We start from the raw sequence: 23,519 nt of genomic DNA on the forward strand, positions 1-23,519 counted from the left end.
AATGCTTCCAAATCTGGGAATGCACGACCAATACTTTAATAATTATAAATAATTATTTTTCAACATCAATGTTATTTTTCTTTGGAAAACATTGATTTGCTTCTAACCATACATTAAAAAAAAAACCCAACTAAAAAGGTTTGGTTTCACCCACAACATGAGTTGCCTCATTTTTCTGTTCACTACCTCTGAACTACAGTTCGAGCAAGTGCATGTTTTGGAAAGTCTCATTAAAGACCATTACAGTACCTTTTTTTTCAAATCAACTGAAGATGACAGTAACAGTCATTGGCCTTTGGGAGAGCCATAAATAGCAGCAGGTTTCATCAGCAATTACATCAATCCCTCAGTGCCACAATTAAAAGGAAGCACAAGGGACCACCTGCATTCTAATCCAGGAACAGCAGTGTGACTGTTATGAAACCACGCCGCCTCAGATGGAATGGAAGAGATTTGGCTGGCTGGAGAGACGCCACACACCGGTGCTTGAGAAATCATCCATAAAGTGTCGTGTTGAAACAGGCATCCCGCTCCTTTGCCCCCTCAGTCTCACGGCGTGACCTCATTAAAACGCGGAGAGAGCTAGACAATATTCTCTTTATTGTGGAATATAAATTTAAGGAACATCATGTCTCTCAGTAAAGGGAGAACACAGCAAACAGTGGAAGCTTTAAAACAGTTGCTTTGTGGTGTTAGCAGCAAACTGGTGACATCTTTGGGAACATGCGCACAGCGAGGGCGTGGCAAAAAAAAAAAAAAAAAAAAGCACTGGTTTTACAAACAGGATGGGACGAAACGTAAATCTGTCCGACACAAACTTTCACCTACGTAGAGCTTTGCACAAAAACATACCTTGGAGAAATATTAAAACAGTTCCCTGCCATCAATACAGCAAATTAACAGTGGTGAGTGCGGAGCCATGTGTAAATATTGAATCTATATTACATAATAACAGCTTTATGTGATAAGGAATGACTTTTATTTGTGTCATAAAAAGCACACTTTGGAAAACTGTTGCCACTTACTTCAATACATTCAACTTATATATTTCCTGCTGCCATGACAGCAGACAGCTCTGAGCTCAGATTTGAGATTATATTAATATATTTATAGTCTCGCGATTGAATTCAACATAGACAAAAAATAAGTTATGCAACAAAGCCAAATGATAATCACACACATAATATTGGTAACAATAATAAAACAACATAATCGCAAAGAGTGCACATATACATACGTGCTGCTGATTGAGCACTCAGCTAGCGAAATATTTATATTCCTTGCAGACGTTCCCTGATCGCTGCTACTATAGAAATGTTATGGCTGGAGACGATATACCTTTCTATGGCGGGCACTTGTCAAAAATAGCACAGTGAACACACGGGAAGATTGCACATATGCAAGATTTCTTTCAATATCTATGAGCGAGACACTGCGGTAAATGCTGCATTCAAAACTATCTCAGCATAATCGGAAAACGCAACATGTGGCGACACAAGCGGACAGTATTAAAAATAGATACACTCATATCTACCTCTGACAGTGTGACTTCATGGTTTTTCAAGGACAGGATTAAAAATATTTCATTTTTTTTTTTGTTTTTGTTTTTTTAAAGGAGCATACATTCACGAACAACAAATATAGAAATGCAAGTGAATCAGGCACTGTAATAAACTCTGTAGTAGAGAGTTTTGTTTCGCCATAGTGAGTAGGAATTATCAAACTTCAGGAGGTACGTGCCTTCACCTGGAAAGTCGTGGCTCCCCCCGTTGACGGATAGGTGGCTGTCCTGGCGGTACACGGGCAAGATTTCAGCCACGTTGGAGTTGGTCTGCGCCTTGGAACCCTTCTCCACATCCCCGTTGCTGACAGGCCCTGCGGGCGCAAGCACATAAAAACAGAAAGTCAACACACAGCCTGCGATCCCAGCTGGCGGAAAGGCACATTAAGGTGCGATTACGACGCGTTGTCTTGACAAAGAACGGCCGCCTCGCCGGACGGAGGCGAGAGAGCGCGCTCCGCCACAGACCTTCCAGCTCTTCCTCTTCGTCTTCGTCGTCGCTTGACTCGCTGATGTGCACCGTGATAGAGCGGCTCGTGACGGGCGTCCAGTCGAAGTAGATGCCGAAGCCGATGTCGTAGCCGTCTGTGGCGAACTCCCAGCACACTTTCTTGGCCTCGGGTATGGTGGGTACGTGGACGGTCATGATGTCGCCCCGGTACACCGTGACCACGCTGTCCTTCTCAGTCCGGAGCTTCGCCTTCAGCTCCTTCACTGCCGCCGACGTCCAGGTCGATGGGGGCTTCAGGGGCGGCGTCTGGGGGGCTGCCGCCGCAGCAGCAGCAACACACGCAGGACAGAATGCGTCAGGTGGCAAAGGCGCTAATGAGGTTATTGATAATGTGAATTCCAGATGTATGATTTCGCCGCGTTTGACATTAAGCACGCATTAACCTCGGCGTCCAGGACTGATAGAAACAAAGCAGCGGTCATGACGACACACCCAGCTGGTTCCTCACCTTTCATCTCAGAGGAGAGCTGACAGCTCCCAGCGCTGTTGTTCTCCTCACCACCCTCCCCCAGGGGTGGCTCAGCAGGGGCCTCTTGCTTACCCTCGAAACACACACACACAAACACACACACACAGCTGATGTTAAAGCCCTACCAACGTTGCGCTTGGTTGCCTCAGACGGACACATTTTAAACGTCACCCTACCACAGCGTGTTGCCCCGAGTCCTCCGACGTTCCTTCCATGTCTGCTTCTTTTAAAGACTGGCTGAGACACTGTGAAAGATCTGTGTTTGGGAGCCTGGAGAGCAAAAAACAAAACAAAACACAAACAATAGAGCAGAGCCCGAACAGGTAAGTGGAAGCGTCAATGTGCAAGAGGTGCGGCAGCGATTCCTGCCTGCTGCAGGGAATCCCCAGCCGGGCTACCTGTCCAGAGGCTCACTGTCCGACTGCTTGGATGTGATCCCCGGGAAGGACGAGAAGGAGAGGGACGACAGCCGCGAGTGGAGCTCCGATGACGCCTCTGCTGCTCTCTCCATGGCTGCCAAGACTCACCTCGGGTGAGCGAGGAGAGCCACAGTGTTCGCCCCGCCCCCTTCCAACCGCTAGGGGGAGGAGGAGGAGGAGGAAGAGGACAGGAACATCACATTTTAAAACCTCCCACAGCAGATAAACTCTGCAAATACACCGCCTTTATAACAACACCGGCAGTGAGCAAGCACCCCCCCGAAAAAAAGACCAGCGCGAATAAATGGATAAAGCAGAATATTATATTTATACATTGAGAAATCTATGCCGTGTGTATGCATGTATAACGGGTTGGAGTAAATACGAGCTGGCAGCTGGCTACACGGTGAGCTAACGCTAGCTAGCGCAGCAGGGGAAAGTGCCTGTAGCTTCGGGCGCTCTGGCTTAACGACAGCTCCAGATTTGATTTTACCTTTACGCGACGTCGTCAGCCTAATCAAAAGGGAGCAAGTAGGAGTGTCAAAGCCATCTATCGACGTGCTCGTCCTCCACGTATGTATCGCGGCTCCCACGTCGCTCCTGTTGCTGCTCACTGGCAAACAACAAGCCCCAGTTTCTGACACTTCCGCTTCTTCACGAGTGCTGCTGACGAAAATCGACGAGTACACCGCGATACCCGCAGTGGTCGTGATACTGAACGACTCAAAATGTTTTAATATAGCAGACGTACTGATTTTCTTGTCATTCTGACTTGTGATTTCCCACAGCAGAGTTGTGTTTTTTTTTTTTTTTTATGTGTTGTAAGTATCAAATAGAGATTTGAAAGCAAAACAAAAACAGAATGATGAAAAAATGTGCCGTCTCCGTCATGTGAACTAAATACAATTTTGCGTACAATTTTCAAAACACTATGATCACACACATAAATGTCCTCTAGACTTTGTATTTATGCGGGACCATTCTAGATTATTATCAGTTTTGTCTATCTTGGCAGATTTATTCTTTCATTTGTGTGCTTGAGACACTGTGAACTGGTGAGAGAAATCCAAGGAGAAAAGGCTTTAGAGAAGGAAAACAGTGTTTTATATTCACTATAATTGTTGCATCTGTTTTTAGGTAAATGGAAGCGCTCACTATTCTGGTGGAAGGCCTGGCGCACAGGATGGGCTGATGATGCTCCCCGTGTCAAATTCCACAGTGTGTGGACATTTCTCTTTTGGCAGGCTGTTGATCAGACACACAGCGTTACTGGGATCCCATGCCAGCAGAGGTGCTGATATTCAAGGTGCTGTGGATAGCGGCACACGCCCAGGTCAGACCCTGGAATGGAGCACTTCAATGGACGCACTGACTCTCACTACTCACTACTTTCAATGAAAATTGAAGTAAAAAAAAAAATGTATGCAGAAAACATGATTGGAGATTTTGAGTAGATAAGATAGATCCTGACGTGTGTATCTCCTCATGACTCCTTGTTCGTGCCATGCTTTCTCATGAGCCACCTAGATGAGAAATTGGGCAGATATCAGCGCGACTTGTTTACCCAGTTTTGTGCCAAAGTTTACACAGGCTGCAGGTAAATCACCTCGGCAATCGTGCAAGTTTACATAGAAAAACTGCATGCACGCAACCGCACATTGTCAGTCAGACGAAGAGCGCGCACACGCAGGTGGCGCGGCTCTTTCCCCTCCTCGCTGAGCTGGGCCTCATAAAGAAAAGCTAGTCAAATCAGCGACTAAGTAGCCCGTCACACGAACAGATTGTGTAATTTGTGAATAACGAGCAACATGTTAAGAGGCGTCTATTAAAGCCAACAAGTCCATTATGGTGAGCAGAAACACTCTACTTTGGTTTATTATTTTTTTTAAATTTCCCTTTCATGCTTTTCATACAAATTCAACTATACATTTATGTACATGAAAAACATTCAGTTCACAGAAACTAAAAAAAGAAAAAAATATGACTAAACAATAGTCTGGAATACAACTTATCACATCAAATATCAACGAACAATGTAAAAAAAAAAAAAAATGTAACCAAGGGAGATTAAGACTTGGATTAGAGCTCAATTATGAGATTTCAACAATTGAGGAGCAGCTTTGTTTTTTTTTTTCTGAACAGCAGCTTTAGCAAAAGAAACACAACACTGATCACAACTCAAAGTAAAATTAAAACACATCAGTGCACTAGAGTTTTTTTTTTTATCTGCTCTTATTCATTTGAGCAGGTAATCCTTCAAGTTACTCCAAAAGTTCTAACCATAGAACTCCAAAAAAAAAAAAAGCTTAACACATTCCGCACTTGTTCTCAATTGCATGAAATGTGACGCGGGGAATATTTACAGTAAATCACACAGCCTCCATAAAGTGTGCATTGTAGAAATCAAAGGCATCGCCCAATTAGATTAGTGTTTTGTGACAGAATAAAAGAACTGAACAATTACGGACTTGTAAACAGAGCTGTTGCGAAGTGTATTTGCACCTCACGATACACACGTCTATTTGTTCATTACTGTTATTTTGATTTACTGTAATTTATATTCCCCATGACTATCCCACTATGTAATTCCCAAAGCAACAGGTCATCCTTCGCGGGAATCCCTTTAGCCCAAGGCGGAGTCGGGCCGATGCTGATAATAACCATGAAGGCACTGAGAGGGAAACAGACTCAAGCTGAAATACAGAAGCAAATAAATGCCGCGACATCAGGATCGTATTTACACCCGTGGTGTATCGTCCCATATGAGATGCTCCCTTCTTCTTCTTTTTTTTTTATAAAATTTATTGGAAAAACTTTTTCCATTGCACAGGTTTCTTTTTTTTTTTTTTTTTTTTTTTTCCTCTTTAGACCAAGTCACGGCTGCGGGCTGCGGCTACTCCTCGCCCTGCCTCCATTTCTGAGATTCCTCCTGGCGCGCGTCGGGGTGGATCTGGTTCCTCATCCCACCCAGCACGTTGGAGGTGGCCTCGGTGGCCATGATGAGCGGCTTGACCACCGCAGGCGGCAGCTGGCGCAGAACTCCGCCCACCGCCCCCGTCATCCCGCGCTGCTCGTGCTCCCTGGTGGCTGTGCCGTAGATTGTCAGCGCTGTGTCTGTGATCCCCTGGAAATGGGAGCATTGCAAGAAAAGACCATTAAGGAAAAGATTATTTTCATTGGAATCATACAAATACGACTTCTTTTTTTTTTACCTCTTTAACTACAGTGTAGGCTTTAGCAACCCCCTCCCTTAGGTCCACTGGCTGATGCGCCAGTCCATAGTGGGTGAAGCGCTTCATCTTCTTTGTGTCCCTCTCATCGGGCACTGGAGACACCATGTCATAGGCCGTCTCGGCTGCGGCCTACAGTGACAAGACAAAAACACATCACAATTTCCAGAAGGCAGAGGGAGATCATGCTTTTTCTTTTAACGCTACGAGCGTGGGGAGATGAACCTACCTGGATGGTCCGCACCATCCTGTTGGTGAGCTCCAGGGCGGCCATGGCGGTGGAGGTTCCGAAGGAGGCGGTGCCACGCTGAAAGCCCCGGACTATCCGACCGTCCTTCCTGTACTGCTCGATCGGGAGCCACACCAAGTCTCGGAATCCCTGAACTGAGCAGAACATTTATCTTCAGCAGCGCAACCAGCAATATTTTCTACAATTCCTATGTAGTTAATTGAGAAGCTAGAGACGCAATGTTCCAAAATGAAACGCTGGTGAAGTGAATTGTACATAATACAAGACCCTTAAATTCTTACTGTCTGAGGCTGCTGGGTAAAAACAAGACTCTAGCTTACCGAGTTGTACCAGAGAGTGAATGGGTCCGACGCCGCCCAGTATCCCCGGGAGCTGATTCTTCTTTATGTCATTGAGCCACTCGTTTATTGCATAGGAAAACAGCTTGTCCACACCCAGTAATCTGCAAGACGGTCCAATGTTAATTACCTGAAAATGATGACTGTCGTGACTGCATTGGGAAAAATGGAAGTTGAATATATTGAATGGAGAACTGGTTGATAAACATACCCTTGTCGGTAGCACAGGCGCCTTAGTTTCAACTCAGAACAATTGAGTTGTGTCAGTCCAATAATGATCCCAGCAAACGTTCCCTAGAATGGACACATATGCATTTAGGATGAAATCTTTCACTGACAACACACAGGTGAAATAATGTTACTGAGAATTGATCTGTGTACCTGCTCCATTGAAACATGTTTCCCATGGTAATCCAAACGGATAGGAACCTCAGAAGTGAATCGAAACTCCCTGTTGGAATTGATTAAAAGAAAAACTTTCAGATGCAAATAGGAGGATTGACAACTTTTCTTATGGTGTTTTCCTGTGAAATTTGTCAACACTGACCTAAAGAAGATGGGCTGGTCTGTGAAGGAGGGAGCCGAGGACTCATTGTCATTCATTTCCTCCCTGCCAGAAGTGGGGAAGCCGCTGTGGTTCACCCCCCTCGGAGCTGGGACTGAGATGATAGGGGCGGGGCCCTGGATGGGGCCGACGTGCTTGGAGAAGCTGCAGGAGAATTCTGGTGCCGCCGCTTTTTTGGTGGTAACGCAAACTGGCCATGGAACAAATAAGGGGTTGGAATTTTAAAAAGTTAGGCAAACGATTTCATCAATGCATTAACTGAATTGCTGGCCGGTGAATGTTACCTTCTTGCGCTGGTGGAGAGAAAAACTCCACTTCGGTGGAGAGACTGGTGAAGAAGTCCTTCAGGAAGAACAGTGCATCCTTCAAAAAGACAAACAAGGCTGTGAGCGCTGGCAAAAAAAAATTTTTTTTCCTTTGTTCGAAATTATTTTTACCTGATCGATATTCAGTCGAAGAGGCATCAGGGAGACACGAAGGCAGCACTCCTGAGGAGCCTGACCCGACTCAGGACACATGTGAATTGCCTTCACTGTCAGCTGAAGACCAAAAACACAAAGGTGGTCACAGCCGGGACCAGACTAGGCCTGGGTTTATGCGCCGTGGATCGGCTGGCCTGCTTACCATGTTGGAATGAGCTTTTCGAGGCATTTCCTTGCTGGAGTACAAGTAGAGGAACTTGTTCATCTGAGAGGCAGCCAGTCGGTCTCGGATCTCCAGGTCTTGCACGACAAACACCTGGCGAGAGACTGGCTGGTCGACTGCTGGCACGGCAGCCACCTGGCTCTGTGGGTACACGTCATGCTGGAACCTCACCTGTAGAAATAAAATATTTTTGGGTGAATTTCTGATGCATCCTGCATGCTCATAGCGTTAAGAATGAACATTTGTTCTGTGCAAAGATGCACTTCACCTTGCTGAGCTGGATTTCCATCAGGACATCGGGATTCCGTCCTTTTCCACCTCCGGCCCGTCCTGCAGCCCTGGCTTGTCTGACAGGAGTTTGTGAAGGGGAGCTGTGAGGTGTGCACCTGCAAGACGGACAAACGGGCCAACGTAAGGACAAGTACAGAGAAAACGACACGTTTACAGCGACATGGTTGATGGCCTGTTGATGGCCTGTTGATGGCCTGTTGATGGCCTGTTGATGGCCTGTTGATGGCCTGTTGATGTCCCACCCTCGGCTCCTCGCAGGGGACGCGGTGAAAGTCGCAATCCCAAAGTCTTTGCCACCATACAGGTGCCAGATGACGGAGATCTCCTTGATGAGGTAGCGCACCTCCGGGACGGGAAAGTTCAAGGCTGCGCGGTTGGAATCGCTCCCTTGCAGCGGATGGCTGAAGTGATCGTCTTTGATTTTCACTGGATCGGAAGTGAGCTGCTTCACCACCGGCTCCTGGTCGACGTCCTGTCACACAAATGGCTTACAGATGAACAACGACCCATTTTTCAACTCTTTCTGCAACAAAAGCTGTGGAAGTTACAACATTTTCTGACCTCTCCTCTGAGCCCGGGGGTTTCCAGGATGCAAAAATCGTCTGTCTCCTGGGCCAAGTTGGGGACCGGAGTGATGAGAGGAGAGTGCAGCACTGGGTAGGTGGGACTCAACTCTTGGGTTAAGTTTCCGCTCTCATCCGGGAACAGAAACAGGTCTGAGTGAGGTGGCTCAAGGTCCTGACTGCACTCCTCATGACCACCTGATAGTGTGTAGAGAGAAAATTCAGGTTGGATGAGCTTTTCCGTGCATCAGTGCAAAAAAACAAAACAAAAAAAAAATCATATTTAAGGTCATCACCGTTCTGCTGCGAGTTCACTGCGGGCTGGCCGTCAGTCTCCTCCATCGCCTCGCTCATCAAATCCTGCAACATCTGCTGCTCGGTCTCGGCAAGGGACGGAGTCTGCGACGTGGGCAGACTGTGAAACCCAGACTGACAAAACACACACACAAAGTGAGTTTGCGTGACTCATCGGGGGAGTCGGGGTTTCTGCGGACGACGGTGTCGCGGCTGACCTTGGCCCTTTGTGCAGAGCTGCTGCGTCTGGTCTCCGGTTCTGCCGAGGCCAGTAAGTCTCCATAGCTGGCTACATACTGGATGAGGTTCATGAGGGCGGCGCAGGAGTCGGAACATGTTCTGATGTGGATAACGTCGCTGGAGCAGCGAAGTTCAAATCTGGGCTCAGACTATCAGCAAAATGAGAGTGAAAGTTAGAAAGAATTGCAGCCTCACATTACTAAGAACCTAAACAAATACGATAACAAGCCTCACCAATTTTCCATCTATTCCAGGTTTGGCAGCTGTTATTCTCAACTCCAGTGTCCCCATATCGACCACTTGGACGTAGTCTGTTGTGAAACACCAAAAGCAAAGAGCGCTTGTAGTTGCATTTCAGCCTGACTTTCAAAATCAACGTCAAAATGAAAGTTAACTTACCGCGTGGGAGATTGACTGAGATGGCATTGCTCTTGTCTGAGAGGAACAGAGCAGCTTCATCTAGAATTATTCTGCAAATGATGACAAATTGTACTTAGGAGAGGGGGGAAAAAAGGACCAACAAGGAGAATTGTGATAGAATTGCAACCTTTTCATACCTGAGAGATGAGGAGGAGTGATCGAGAGAAACGCTGCTTGAGATGCTGAACGTCTCTACGACCAAAAGTGATCTGAGTGGCAGGTAAAGCGGCCTATGAAAAGAGAGCAAAAACCGACATTAGACGACACACCACCGGTTGTCCAAGTCAACAGTCTGAGCTCTACTCTACCTGTAGTCTAGCGAGCAGCTCCACAGGTGCAAGTGAAGAGTGGTGACCGATGTAGGAGGCGCATAACCCAACACGGGCTCGTTGTACACATTCAGAAAGTCAACAATCTGTTGCACACGGATTGGAGAGAGTGTAAATATATTACATTCAGCTTCAATCATGATGATCTTTCTGTGTTTGCTTGGCTTACCTGGTCATACCAGCTCAGGCTGGGAGGGACAACTCTGTGCTGGAGTGTAGCGCCTCTCACTCCAATAGCAACCAGAAACTCCTGCATTGCAGAGACAGCATTCTTCATAGTAAACATTTAACTAAAAAATGCCTCATGTCATGATTAAATGCCACAGAAACCACTAAAAGCTAACGGGGATGGAAGTTATTGTGATAATAATCCAAGAAATACGGATTTGAGGGAATAGTAATTTCACCAGATGGGGCTGTTTTATTTTTTTTTAATACAGCCCCATCTAGTGGAAATGAATTGACACAACATGTTTTGGTTTGACTATGACACACTCAGGTTCTATAACAAAAAACCAATCGCTGAAAAAAAAAAAAAAAGTTGAATGGAGCAGGAAGTTAGAAACGTTTGGCTGAACTTTAGAACAGTTTGCCTTTTCTACGCACATTTTCTGTTGGCAAGTTCCTTGAGTTAAAAATATCCCATTCGTCATAGCACATTAGTCACATCACAATGTGATCCTAGACTTATAAATATTAAAAGTAATAAAAATTACGCTGAATAACATTTGCATAATTCTATCAAATGCTTCAGTCTATTGTTATGAAGTTGCGCACATCTGTCACACAGATCATATTTTTATCACACACCAGGATGGAGATATTAAAGCTGAGGGTCAAATTTCTTTTATTTATTTTTTTCATTCATTTCCAAACCGCAGAGACTGAAGGATGTCATACCTTTATGTTGCGTTCCGCGTTCAGCGACGATACTTTGACGGCGACGGACAACATGCTGCGGGCCTCCAGGCCGATGCACTCTGAGGGCGTGGACGATCTGTCGGGGGCCGTTTCCGACTGGTAGATGGTCGGCTCCAGCCAGTGCGGATGCGTCCTGCACGGCAGCTTCACGTCCAGCGTGGAGAGGCCTCCGTCCAGTAGGCCTGAGCGCGATGGATGGGAGGGTGGAGGGCAGATTAGTGGATAGCCGTGCACGAATCATGACATCAGGGCGGCGCGGAGCCGAGATAATTCTCACCTTGGTGATACATGCAAATGCTGCTGGTGTGGAAGCAGATGTAGTGTTGGTCTTTGTGTCCCTCGTACTGCACGACGTTGAAGAGCGCCGCGTTTTTCACCTCCAGCCAGAATTCGCCGTGTTTGTTTTTCAGCGCCGTCTTATCCTTTTTCTGGAAGAGACGACAACGCAATCCGCGTTATGCTTTCTCGCATTGGCTGAGGTGAACGTTGGGGAAAAGAAAAAGGTTGTGCGTTTACCGTAGCGTGAGCCTGCAGGGCCACCAGCCCGTGATTGACAGTCACAATGACAGAAAACAGGCTCTGCGAGGACTTGCTTTGGGTTTTGGGTTTCTTCTTCTTCCGGGAGCGGTGGCTGAGCTCAGAGGCCGGGGAGTAGTAGTGCATCATTTCCTCCTCCGACCCACTGCTGTCATCTGAAAGTGTACAAGGCGTCGTTGAAAGGTTCATTTATGCCCAGAGGTGTCTGGCCTGAGCCAGTAATGATGATGTATTACTGCTGCCTCCTCACCCTCGGGGCCAGTGGACCTGAACTGGCTGAAAGTGTCCTTGGTGTAAGTGTCGATCAGCTGACTGGCGACGGAGAGCCCGACTCCGTAAGGCATGCTCTCAACCGTCTCCACTGGAGAGGGCGCTGTGGGCTCCCACAGCAGCAGGTCATTGTTTATCCTGAAGGATGAGAATCAGGACATTTTAGACATGAAAGACTAGACAGTGGGCAACACCTCGATACAATACTGCCACGTTGTACCTGTTGTGAAGTTTCTCATAGAACGCCTTGCTGGGCAGCACCAACTGCACGTTGGAGAAACACAACTCAACGATGAAGCGAGAGTTGTTCATTGTTTTTTCCTGGAACTCCGTCATCTCGGCCACATCGCCGGGGATGACCATCTGCAAAAAAAAAAGAAAAAACAACAAATGAAAATATGAATAAATCTTCCCAACTGGCCTGGGTGACAGGTTAGGTATGCAAAGTAAGGCACAGGCACTTGTTTGAATATCTGCAGGACACTCTCACTCCTGCATGCAAATCTTCAACCTGCTTCCAAATCCAGCTGGCCAGGATTGTTAAAGAACATTTTTAAAGAAACATGCTGTATAATTTCAGCTTTTCATTTCTCTGGGCCTTGAACTGAACGAGGTTCATTGAATACGACTGTTGATACTTTTCTTCTACAACAGACACACAAATATTTTAGATGTTGTCTTCATACTTTTACATGGTTCGACGTAGACTTCCGTCTTCCACAGAAGGTCACACTGGTGGTTTTGTGTGACACGTTTCACCGAAACGTGTGAAGGTATGAGGACAACGTAAAACATTTGTGTGTCTGTTACAGAAGAAAAATGCGAACAATCTCCAGACTTTCAGCCGTGACCCACCTCCTCGTTCTCGTACATGACCCGCCGTGACGAGAACGGCGACGGTTCCGGTTTCCCGAAGTCGCACACGTCCTTGAGCGAATGCGCGGCTCCCTCCTCTTCCTCCTCCTCGAGGGAATGGTCCTCGGTCCCCTCGTCGTCTTCCACCGTGACGCGCTCCAGGATTGAGTGGACCGCGGTAGGGTTAATTTTGAGCACAATCCTGCAAAGACGGATTGGAGGGGAGACGCGTCACGACGGGGACAGACCCAAGCGGGGTACAACGCAGCTGCAGATATATGGCAACAGGTCAGGGGGATGGGGGTGGGGTTGTGGTGGGGGTGAGGGTGAGGGTGAGGGGAGGGGATAAGCGCACCTCGGCCAGTCGAATTTGACGCTTTCCGACATCGCCAGGTCTCCGTCCATGTTGTTGGACACCCTGAGGAACCTGGTGGCCGGTTGATCGGGCTCCTCCTGGAACTTTCCTGCAGCGCAAATGAAACGAGACCGTCTTAACAGCAGGAATTTAACACTCGCAGTTGCCTCTGTGGCTGAACACGTACCAATAAGCTCCCTGAAGGTGAGCTCCATCTTGGTTTGGTCCGGCGAGCTGCCGCCGGTGAACTCCGTTTTCACTTCCAAGTCCTCCAGCTCCAGGTAGAGAACCTCCTTCTGCAGGGACTTCTTGAACCAGGGGCCCCTCTCCTGGTCCGAGCGCAGGTCGGGGATGGGGAAGCGGATGGCGAGACCGAACATGGGCGCGCGGACGGTGAGTGACACGTGACAGTTGATGGGAGTGTGGCTGTCGTCGAGGAACACCTCTGTGAAGGCCTTGTGCTGTGTGAGAAGATCAGTTATTTCAGTTATTTCAATTGCCGGAGGATGATATGACCTTCTTCCACATTATTCTACACAAGTCCAGAAATTAGTTTTGGTTTTTGAAATTCACTTACCAAACTGACATGCTTGTTGTAGGATGTGTACAGGTGCGGTATCAACTCTGTGGTGGCAAGCTTTTGGGGTTGAAGCAAGGAGTTGAGCCGGTCCACAATGCTGATGTCCAGCTCACAGTGCACTGGGCCAAGATCCACCTGGATCTCGGCCTTTCTGGGCATCATGCTGAGGCGACCTTTTCCACCCTGCGCACAGAGCCGAACGAGATTGAAAGGAAGTACACGCCCGGCAGCCCACGACGGCTGCGCTTGATTCGTTCGCCATTGAATCCGGAGCGCTCGTTACCTGAGGACCTCTCCGCTCACCCTGCTTGTAGACAAGGTGAAGGCACGTACTCGGTGGCGCATCGCCACTGTCTGAGGTGTGAAACGTCAGGAGCTGGAGCGAAAAAAAAAAAACAATCTCAGCGATGAACCAATCCAGAGCTCAACGCAGCGTAAACCATGGCACGGAGTGACGGCCGGACCTCGGTGTACTGGATGCCTCTCTGGGATCCGCCGTTGCCAGTCTCGGAGGAGAACAAACACTCCAAGAGTTCCATCTGGTTGAGCGAGACTTCGGTGCTGAACGTCCGCAGACTGGCTCCCTGACAATGCTCGTAGTTCATCTTCAGCCCCTGGCCCACAAACCTGCAAAGAGGCGGCCAGATAAGATACGACGCAAACCACTTGTTCGGCACACGGTCGTGCAATATTACTCAACCAGGTTGTGAAAATCACAAATCAGAGGCGCACCTGAGATGGTCGTGCGGACAGGCCTGGTCAAATAACATTCGGGACTGGAGGAAAGCAGTCAGCGGGAGATGACCGGGGCCGACCGTGTTGAAGAAGTTGGCGGCCATGGGGCCCAGAGGGCTGAGGGTCGCATCCGGGGGAGGCAACGGGTCGATGTGAAGGACGGATACGGCAAAGCTACTCAGAGTCAACCTCAGGAGCAGCTCCGGTCTCGACTCATCACTGTGCGGTTTGGATGCATGAGCTGAAACGCGACAATGGCAGTTCATTGGCGACAGTTGGTTTTTGAAAAGGGAACCGTGGAGCCAAATCAAGTTTTTAGCTTTGCTCAGCCGCAAGTCAAGATTCGATGAAACATACGTGCAGATACGGCGGGATGGACTTAGCTCCTGAAGGTGCCACTTTCAAAATTGCAAAGATACATTTCTAGTCTCTTTTTTTTTTTTTTTTTTTTTAATTTTCCAAAGTGCTTGAAAAATTGTCAATTTTATCTATTGTCAATCATACCTTTCATCAAGCACAAGGCAAAACAACAAAATGTTCTACTTTCATTTACTCACAATATGGAAAAAACAACCAACGTCACCCAGATCAGAAATAATAGTTTGATTGAAGTTTTTTTTGGAGTAATACGTACAAGTCTGCCTCAGTAATTTCTGGTGAAGGTGAGAGTCTCTCGGCTGTGCTGCACTTTCAGTAGCTTGCTTCTCTCTTTGTCGTGGGACGTCCATGTAATCGTCCCACAGAGCCTGCAAACAAAGGTAACATGGTGAACACAAGAATACAAGTAAATGGTAAATACAGAATTCTGATTATGTAATATACAGAAATATTACATAATCAGACTTGATTGATTTTTGATTGGTTGCCAAAGGTTAGTCCAGTGGTTCTCAAACTTTCTCTGTCACGCCCCTCCTTGGAGGAAGAAAATTTTTCATGCCGCCCCCCCCCGAAGAACCTGCAAGTGGTCCCATGTCTCTAGGACAAAGTTGACTTTTGACCCCATAGACTTGCATGGCATTAGTCCAGTGGTTCTCAAACTTTCTCTGTCACGACCCACCTTGGAGGAAGAACATTTTTCACGGCGTAGATCATGTACTGATGCAAAGGTGTTTGATTACGTTCTATCAGCGCTGGAAAACTGTTCATTGTCCTCTGGCTTTTTCGCTCGCGGCTCACGCATTAGAAAGAAAATATACCAGACGCCGAAACGATCGCTGCGCGGCGCAAGCCGGCCACGGAGGTGCACCCCGCTTCAAGTCTGGCGTGAACGACACCATCGTTCCGCGGCTACTCACGGAACCATTCTACAGCCAAAAGTCCCCAACAACAAAGAACACCGGCCACCGCCGGACTCCTGAATTCTACTTTTCGTCCCTGTCAAATATTTGTCCATCCTGTGTACCTGAGCAGCGTTAGCAGAGTCACACACTTTGAGAAACACTGGGTTAGTCAGCCTGTCACAACCGAGACGAGGGCAGGGTCCCCCACTTTGTCAAACATGCAACAGTATTTTATACAGTCGCGCATTACACAAAGTACAAAACAGAAAGCGTTTCATCGTATTGGTGTTCATGTTCACACGAAGACCTACTGCTGCATTTCCAGAGGGAGACTCTCCGGGGGAGGCTGAGTAGTTGCTGGTGAGCGACAAATCCAAGTCGACTGTGGGCGGATCGCCCAGCGGAGGGAGGGAGGACAAGCTGTGAGACATGTCCATGTCCGCCATGGAGAAGAACACATCTTCTACGCCGTGCAGGGACACGGTCATAGAAAGAAACATTAGAGGGAAAAAACAAAAACATAAGAAAAGGGCAACAAATTAAATAAAATACCTTTTGACAGCTTGCAATAAAAAGACATAAGAAAGATAAATGCATTTCCACACAAGGACTGGTCTCGAGATAACTAGTTTTACTGGCAGGTGGCGCTATGAGTGATGTCACAAAGCATCGTATATTGATAACATTTCTGAGGAGAGACCAACCCATATTAAATGATTCGATTCTCCAAGATGTGCATACAAAACAGGAGGCCGAGGCACAAAAAAAAAGGATGCGATAACAGAGAGTTTTCAGACCAACCTCGACTGGACACTGTCCTGGTGGTTTGGCTCTCGAACAGGTCAGGATCTGCCCCCGCGGCAGCCGTGTCCTTCTTCAGGCAGCGGTTTAGCTCCATGTGCAGCCGATACTCGTCCTCCTGCTGCATGGGCCGATTCTTCCTGTCCTTTGCCCAGTCCTGTGAACCTTCGCAGGACAGAGAGAAACACTTTCCATCGTCCGTATCGTACACCGTGTGTTCAGCAGAAGCGTTTGCCAGCATTTTACCCAGCCGCACTTACCTCCACTTGAAAAAGCTCCGAAGAGGTCCAGGAGAAAATTAACTTGTCTCGGGGACAGTAGAATGAGGAGCGTGTCAATGTGCCCGATAACATCCAGCTGAAATTGAGCAGGAAAGAGACATTTCTTCTCATCAGCTTTCTCAGAGTTAAACCTTGAGAGGAACAAATGTGTCTGTGATGTATTGAAGTTTTATACATGAATTCAGAAGCCAAGATGGCCATGGATTTAGAACAGAATATCTTTTTGTGTGACAAATTATTACGTTGTTATCACAAGGTGGTTCCTTTGACTCGAATGAAAGTATCATCAATCGTCATCGATAATGTTCTCATTCTTACACATGGCTCTGGATAAAGATCCAACACAAACAAAAGTCTTTTGTTGCTCTGAGGAATCTTTTTTGTACCTTTGCACCAGGCGTAGCCGGGTTGTTTTTCAGAGTTAGGGACAACTCTATTTTGCCACCGAGGCTCCCAATCTGTGTAGGTTCAGATGGCGTTGAAGAAGAGATGGGCTCCGTGAACTGGGGATGTGGGTCACAAATTATTTTTGGATTCCAGCTCGGGGAAAGTTTTGGCTCGGTCTCCTGGAAAGCGAGAGGCAGGTATTTCTTAAGCGCTCCGCGTGCACAACTCTGTCACGGTCAATCTCAACAGACTCACGACACCGACCGTCGGAGGGGGCGAAGATTTGCAAGCGCCGTGCGACGCATCGGAGAACTCCACCCAAAACACAGTGATGCCTTCGATCTTCAGGTTTTTGTGCGCAAATGTGGTTGGCTGATGCACGTTGACGTTCGAGTTCTCCTCATCCGTCTCGTCACAGTAAACAATCCTGGCGGGGAACAAAAACATGTGGGATTAATTAGATTACAACTAATCCACAGCAGGTAAAATGTACACGGTTCACTCGCAGGCTTTAAAACCATCAACGACTTAAAAAGAATTTGTGAAAAAAAAGACGCTTGATAATAGAGTGTTTGAATCACCTGCTGTAATAAGTTCGGTCTGTACTTACTTGCTAATGCGAATTTCAAGGGCAATTCCAGTTTTAAAGTTTTCTGGAATGTGTTCAATTCGGAAAACCGTGTCCAAAAACGTCACCTTCACCCTTCTCAGAACTGCAAAGGAGGAAATCAGGAAGTTATTATTGAGCAGCACAAGAAAGGCTGTCTTTAAAAAATAAAGTTGATGAGCTGCAGTTCCACCTGTTTCTATTGTCTCTGCAAACTTCTCCAGTCCTTCAAAAGGCTGGAAGCTCTCTCCAGTGTCATCTGTGAGTTTCTGGCTCAGGCATTCTTTGGCAAGCTGCATACTGCTGGTCATAAAGCTGGACCAGCACATGGGTTCAGTACCAGATGCTAAGAAAAGAGGTAAGTGGTTAATTTTCATGCAAACAAGACAACGATTTTGTCAAAGTATCTTTAGATGGTTTTTATCAAAGACGCATTCTCACCGGCTCTTGGTCTTGGCCTGAACACCATTTCCAGGCCTCTGACCTCCAGGGCACAGTTTTCCTGTACTAAAGCTGCCCATGGGACGGTGAGAGTGATTGTCTGGATGAACCCTGCGATTACTTCAAAGGGGGCATCTGCATTCTCCAAGAGTTCATTGAGCGACTGAGCAATGAAGAGGAAAAGCAGAGACGTCACAGTTTTGGATGGCTGATATGTATTTTAAATGTAATAGATGAATCTGTTTAAATTTTTAAATCAAACACTGCACATACCCATTTATCCAACGGCACCTGTGCCAGTGAGCCAGTGCCTTGATAGAGGTCTAAACTGAGCTGATCCAAGCTGAGTTTCTCTTGCAGAAAGTTGCCGAGGTACCGATGCAGGAGGTACCTACAGGCTCGCTTCTTTATGGACTCGGAAAATGGCCAAGGCATCGTGACTGAGAGGATGTTCACTTGCTAGGTAACTGAAGAGTTTTCGAGACTCTGCAACTGGAATGCAGTAGCTATGTGATTAGCTAGATTCAAGCAATTGTGTTGGTCTTGTCATCCTGTTGAGTTGCAGACGTGAAGAGACTCTAAATTCAAACACCCTTCGTATCCCAAGACGAGGGACACTTTGGGGGACCTGTTGACACTCGGGATGTTGTGCGGGAATTGGTCCGATTCCAGTTTGCTGCTCCTATAGAGAGACACACAGATGGTGCCCCATTTGTAATGTGACACGGGACGAGGCACAAATCAACAACACCAAGCTCCATGAACTCACGCGATGAAAAGGTAGAACATTTTAGAAGTCCCATATTATAAAGACGTTAAAGAACACAGCATATATTATATATATATATATATATATATATATATATATATATATATATATATATATATATATATATATGTGTACATATATATATATATATATATATATATATATATATATATATATATATATATATATATATATACACATATATATATATACATATATATATATATATATATATATATATATATATATATATATATATATATATATATATATATATATATATATACACATATATATATATATATATATATATATATATATATATATATATATATATATATATATATATATATATATATACACATACATATATATATATATATATATATATACATATATATATATATATATATATACATACATATATATATATATATATATATATATATACATACATAAATACATATATATATATATACATACATACATACATACATATATATATATATATATATATATATATACATACATAAATACATATATATATATATACATACATACATACATACATATATATATATATATATATATATATATATATATATATATATATACATATATATTAGCAATTTCGCAAGGTTTTAGCTTCCAGTCATAGCTCATTGCCTTCCACGCATTGGGAAGAGGACAAAAACAGGTAATCTCGCTTGAACGTGGAACAAACGTTTGGCTGGTGGTGATGTCACCAAAAGGCACCAAAGCCTCGACTCTCTCTCTCTCTCTCATTTTGGGAGAGGTCACTGTCGTACAGGCACATCATATTGCACCTTGATCCAATGCTCTGAAGTCGCATTAGGAAGAATCAGCGTAAAACGACCAAACATCGTCAGTGTTTATGTACAACGCCGAGCACCCCTATTGCAAGCCAGCAGAACATCACAACAAACACGCGGGATCAACAATAGCATGGCTCACACTTGCCTGCGAAATGCTCACCGTGGCTAAGTTGTATTTCATCGAGATGTCATCGTTATACGGAGGCAGCGCTTGGAACTTCTACCTGAACAAAGGCATGTCTTTCGGCTAACTAGCCGCCGGTGTTGTGTCCCTACTGGTTTCCGATTAGACTGGTTTCCTTGCCGAACAGCTGCAGATGTGTTGCCCCGCCGTTCGGCAGATTCGACACAAATTCACACACCAGCACAACATATAACAGGCGATTTTAATGTCGCAGCCCACATCTACCACAGTGAACTAAACACATTAACAAATGAAAATAAAGGAAATATGAAATAAACGAATTTCCTCCAACAAAAATCCAAAATCACAGAATTTGTGTCGAATCCGCTGGCGGCGGCGCAGCACATCTGCAGCTGTTCGGCAAGGAAACCAGTTTAATCGGAAACCAGTAGGGACACAACACCGGCTAGCACGTATGGAACTAGCGCTGCTAGCTAAACTACACAAACAACAGCAGTCGGCATTTAAATTAGCTTAGCATGCTACGGTACACGCTTGCCAGCTAACCCAAGCTAACATACAACCTACCGTTTGCAAAGTTACGAATATACGAGCGGAATAAAAACAAATTGCAAGCAAGCAAAGGCGAGCAAATTGCGACGATACGTATGAAGAGACGCGGTTCGGAAGAGCCGCGGATTTTAAACGCAGCCTTTGAATTACCTTCTGGGTGAGTTGTTTACAAACACTTTCATGACTCCGCACCGACTGAGCCTCAACACTCAGGGGTGGGATTAGATGGTGATGTCATAATATGGCGGAATGCGTGCTCCACGGGACAGTCACTTGGGTCTGGGTATCTCGCAGGTTCTGATTTGGACAAAAAGAAAACAGTAAACGAAAGCGTCCCCGAGTCCAGCCCTTTGGTAGTCCGCAGATTAAAGCCCCGAGTTCGTTCGGTCGGTCGTTCGTTCGTCGGAGGCCCGACAGCTGACTGGACTGAACGTTCTCCGCACAGAGAACTGCGAGTGGGCTGGAAGCTTCCACGGGAAGGGAAGAACACTAGCAGCCAGCGAGGTGAGGAAAAATTAACGCAGTTCGGTGGTGAGCAACGATTAGCCCCGCGTATTATTATTATTATTATTATTTTTAATCCTCCGACAAAGCAAGTTTTGATTAAATACATATGCGTTTATAATGTGGCGATCCTTCGCCTGTATCGATAGAGAGATGCGTTGTATTGTCAAGAGTTTACCTCCCACTGTGACACACTTTAGCAGCGTTATTATTAGCCATTCAAGTTATCGCACATCGAACTAGTTTGTGTGTTATCAAAGGGGCCATAACTCAACAGATAAACCTGTGACACAATTGCTAACCCAATTCCGGGGTTTCGTGTGATTAGCATTCGATCCCGAGAGGAAGCAACTTCGCTTTAATCTAGGTTGTTTATTCGGATGGTTTTACTTAGGCCTCGGTTACCCGACGACGACCTATTTTTGAAGCCGACAATTTTCGGAAACGCTCTCGAAAATATCCCCATTTACACGGGAAACGCTGGAAACGCATGAAAACGATGTAGTACATATGCCAGGCCTTGTGTGGCGCCGCGAGTTTACACGAAGAAGAAGAAGAAGAAGAAGGAAGGGGGAAAAAATGATTTGTACAATTACATTTTATTATATATTTCAGAAGAAGAAGACCGTTAGAAGGCAGAAAGCACCGCTCTGTAATCTCACTCACTGGGCCTTTAAGCAACAATTTACATTTCCTGTCAACATTTTTCACTTTGTTAGTTTATAAATTGCACATGTCAGCGTGTTTTTCGAGGACAGTGACCAATTCTCACACATACAGGCCAGAGGAAGAAAAAAAAACAAACATCTCCACTTTGCCCTCTATAATAATTCAGGAACAGTCGTCTCAGCACAAACGGAACGGAACATCTTGTGATGATGCATCACCGCAGCCTGAGGTTTACTTCACGTGTCCCAGTTTTATTAACGGCTCACCCTTTCTCAACCATAGGGGGGGATGGAGGTGGACTGCCAGCCCGAGGAGTCCATCGTCTCCTCGTTCGACGAGGACTGCGTCGTGCTCGGTGACGTCAAAGACATGAGACTGGAAGCAGAGGCCGTAGTCAACGACGTGCTCTTTGCCGTCTCCGAAATGCACGTGTCACAAAGTCTCAACTGCGCGTCCGACGTTGCCTACATTAACGTGGAAATCACAGAGGGCAACAGGTTTTGTCTGGAGCTGACGGAGGCCGGGCTGAGGGTAAGATGCACAGGAGGGCGACGCGGTGTTGCTGACTGAGTTCACTCTTTTGAGTTCCACCCAAAAATGTCTCTCTGCCTTACAGGTGGTCGGCTACGCCTTCAACCAAGTGAAAGATGACCTCGGCACCCAGTATCACGAGACTGTTTACTCACTTCTCGACACCCTGAGTCCGGGTTACAGAGAAGCTTTTGGCAACGCTCTGCTTCAGCGACTCGAGAGACTGAAACAAAATGGGCGGTAAAGGGGGCGAGGGAGAACCAAAATGCCACAAGGGTTGTTACAAGTGGAAAACCAAGCAGAAGATGTGGGTGTATTTGGGTATCGGCCATTAATAACCAAGTCTGCTCAAATATTATCGCCTGTCATGTGAAGTCCACCTGCCTCGCTTCCACTATAATAAGCATCAACTTCGCTTGGTTCCTGTTTTTCATAGCCAACGACTTTATCGCAGTCAAATGGCTGCTCAGGATCGCTTGTACGTGCTCTGGTGCTACCTTGTGGTGTTGACTTTACTGTGGAAATATCCTCCCGCTTCCACATATTTTGGATGTGTAGAATTCTGCACCTTTGGAGCCCGTTGCTGATCGAGACCTTGGAAGTTCTGACTCATTGACCTCTTTTCCCTCTCTTCCTTGTTTGCACTAAAGCTGTGACCTGGTAACTGATCAGATGTATTCAACTAGTTCTTCAGCAAACATCTCAGTGAAAGAGCCAAAGCTATCATCCTTCAGCATAGCTTCTAATGCCTTAATGACTGATTTTGGTTAGAAAAGTACAAAAAGGAGCATTTCTCATCTTGCATTTAATCTTTTTTTGGTGTATTATTTTTTGGCACCGCTGAACTTTCAGGGGGGGAGACAAGATGATCGTCCTGCAGTAACCACAGCATGGATGTCAAAGGTGATTACGTGCTAGAAGGTTTTGTAGAAGAAGGATTGTGGAAGTGTTGAAAAATCAGGAAATGTGCCGCTGAACAAAGAACCGCTGTTGATTGAACACATTTGTATTTTGGCGTTTCTCGTGCATGCAGTGATGGCATTACAATCTTATGCTGCAAAACAAAACTACACTGAGGTTTTAATGTTGCCCTGCAGTGACTCTTCAACTTGGACTGCAATGCTTTTAAACTGGGTTCATTGTATTCATGATCTGCTTATTTTCTCCATGTCAGTGTTAAGACCGTGTTCTCTGATTACACTTTCTACCTTCTCGCTGGCCTTTGCTTGGACCAATAAAACTCTCAAGTTTGTGTGGTGTGTCTTTTTTAATCTACAGAATCTGCAGTTATAATCTACCCCCCCCCCCCAGGTATTTTACTTTTATATAAGACACAGC

The 23,519-nt window shown here is 46.0% G+C and overlaps 3 protein-coding genes across 5 annotated transcripts; 1 reads left to right on the plus strand and 2 right to left on the minus strand.

Moving 5' to 3' along the window:
- Positions 1–579: 579 nt before the first annotated feature.
- Positions 580–3,614, minus strand: tmed8 (transmembrane p24 trafficking protein 8). The gene is made up of 6 exons (XM_076018195.1): positions 3,454–3,614; positions 2,940–3,118; positions 2,718–2,811; positions 2,521–2,614; positions 2,030–2,326; positions 580–1,875 (listed from the first exon to the last, which is right to left on the minus strand). The coding sequence occupies exons 2-6, from the start codon at positions 3,050–3,052 to the stop codon at positions 1,658–1,660; spliced, it is 816 nt and encodes a 271-aa protein (XP_075874310.1). The 5' UTR covers positions 3,053–3,118; positions 3,454–3,614; the 3' UTR covers positions 580–1,657.
- Positions 3,615–4,803: 1,189 nt separating this feature from the next.
- Positions 4,804–20,766, minus strand: atg2b (autophagy related 2B). Of its 3 annotated transcripts, none has more exons than XM_076018192.1 (43): positions 20,628–20,766; positions 18,449–18,857; positions 18,176–18,338; positions 17,928–18,080; positions 17,738–17,840; positions 17,392–17,554; positions 17,127–17,306; positions 16,720–16,816; positions 16,460–16,624; positions 15,970–16,118; positions 15,013–15,124; positions 14,376–14,619; positions 14,108–14,270; positions 13,927–14,019; positions 13,641–13,826; positions 13,251–13,524; positions 13,064–13,172; positions 12,709–12,910; positions 12,074–12,216; positions 11,834–11,991; positions 11,563–11,738; positions 11,324–11,474; positions 11,026–11,228; positions 10,295–10,375; positions 10,105–10,211; positions 9,934–10,026; positions 9,776–9,846; positions 9,611–9,687; positions 9,355–9,525; positions 9,139–9,271; positions 8,841–9,040; positions 8,522–8,751; positions 8,257–8,374; positions 7,968–8,159; positions 7,781–7,882; positions 7,628–7,706; positions 7,326–7,533; positions 7,160–7,229; positions 6,990–7,072; positions 6,761–6,882; positions 6,420–6,574; positions 6,173–6,322; positions 4,804–6,084 (listed from the first exon to the last, which is right to left on the minus strand). In XM_076018192.1, the coding sequence occupies exons 2-43, from the start codon at positions 18,608–18,610 to the stop codon at positions 5,854–5,856; spliced, it is 6,222 nt and encodes a 2,073-aa protein (XP_075874307.1). In that variant the 5' UTR covers positions 18,611–18,857; positions 20,628–20,766; the 3' UTR covers positions 4,804–5,853. The 3 variants fall into 3 exon arrangements, with proteins under 3 accessions (XP_075874307.1, XP_075874305.1, XP_075874306.1); XM_076018190.1 differs by having other exon boundaries at positions 15,970–16,121; XM_076018191.1 differs by having other exon boundaries at positions 15,970–16,121; positions 19,941–20,647.
- On the plus strand, positions 20,733–23,433 carry gskip (gsk3b interacting protein). The gene is made up of 3 exons (XM_076018200.1): positions 20,733–20,980; positions 21,933–22,181; positions 22,267–23,433. Exons 2-3 carry the CDS (start codon positions 21,939–21,941, stop codon positions 22,423–22,425), a joined length of 402 nt encoding a protein of 133 aa, XP_075874315.1. The 5' UTR covers positions 20,733–20,980; positions 21,933–21,938; the 3' UTR covers positions 22,426–23,433.
- The last annotated feature ends 86 nt before the right edge of the window (positions 23,434–23,519 follow it).

Source organism: Nelusetta ayraudi, unplaced genomic scaffold (genome assembly GCF_046127955.1).
Source record: "Nelusetta ayraudi isolate G7.1 ecotype Tasmania unplaced genomic scaffold, CSIRO-AGI_Nayr_v1 ptg000007l, whole genome shotgun sequence".
In the NCBI taxonomy this organism is placed as follows: Eukaryota; Metazoa; Chordata; class Actinopteri; order Tetraodontiformes; family Monacanthidae; genus Nelusetta; species Nelusetta ayraudi.

Coding starts and splice junctions, on each gene's coding strand:
- tmed8 (XM_076018195.1), bottom strand. CDS start 3,052: ATGGAGAGAGCAGCAGAGGCGTCATCGGAGCTCCACTCGCGGCTGTCG. Junction 2,615..2,717: donor ACTCGGGGCAACACGCTGTG/GTAGGGTGACGT, acceptor GTGTGTTTCGAG/GGTAAGCAAGAGGCCCCTGC. Junction 1,876..2,029: donor CGAAGAGGAAGAGCTGGAAG/GTCTGTGGCGGA, acceptor TTGCGCCCGCAG/GGCCTGTCAGCAACGGGGAT.
- atg2b (XM_076018190.1), bottom strand. CDS start 18,610: ATGCCTTGGCCATTTTCCGAGTCCATAAAGAAGCGAGCCTGTAGGTAC. Junction 13,173..13,250: donor CACCTTCAGGGAGCTTATTG/GTACGTGTTCAG, acceptor TTTGCGCTGCAG/GAAAGTTCCAGGAGGAGCCC. Junction 7,230..7,325: donor GACCAGCCCATCTTCTTTAG/GTCAGTGTTGAC, acceptor CAATTCCAACAG/GGAGTTTCGATTCACTTCTG.
- gskip (XM_076018200.1), top strand. CDS start 21,939: ATGGAGGTGGACTGCCAGCCCGAGGAGTCCATCGTCTCCTCGTTCGAC. Junction 22,182..22,266: donor TGACGGAGGCCGGGCTGAGG/GTAAGATGCACA, acceptor TCTGCCTTACAG/GTGGTCGGCTACGCCTTCAA.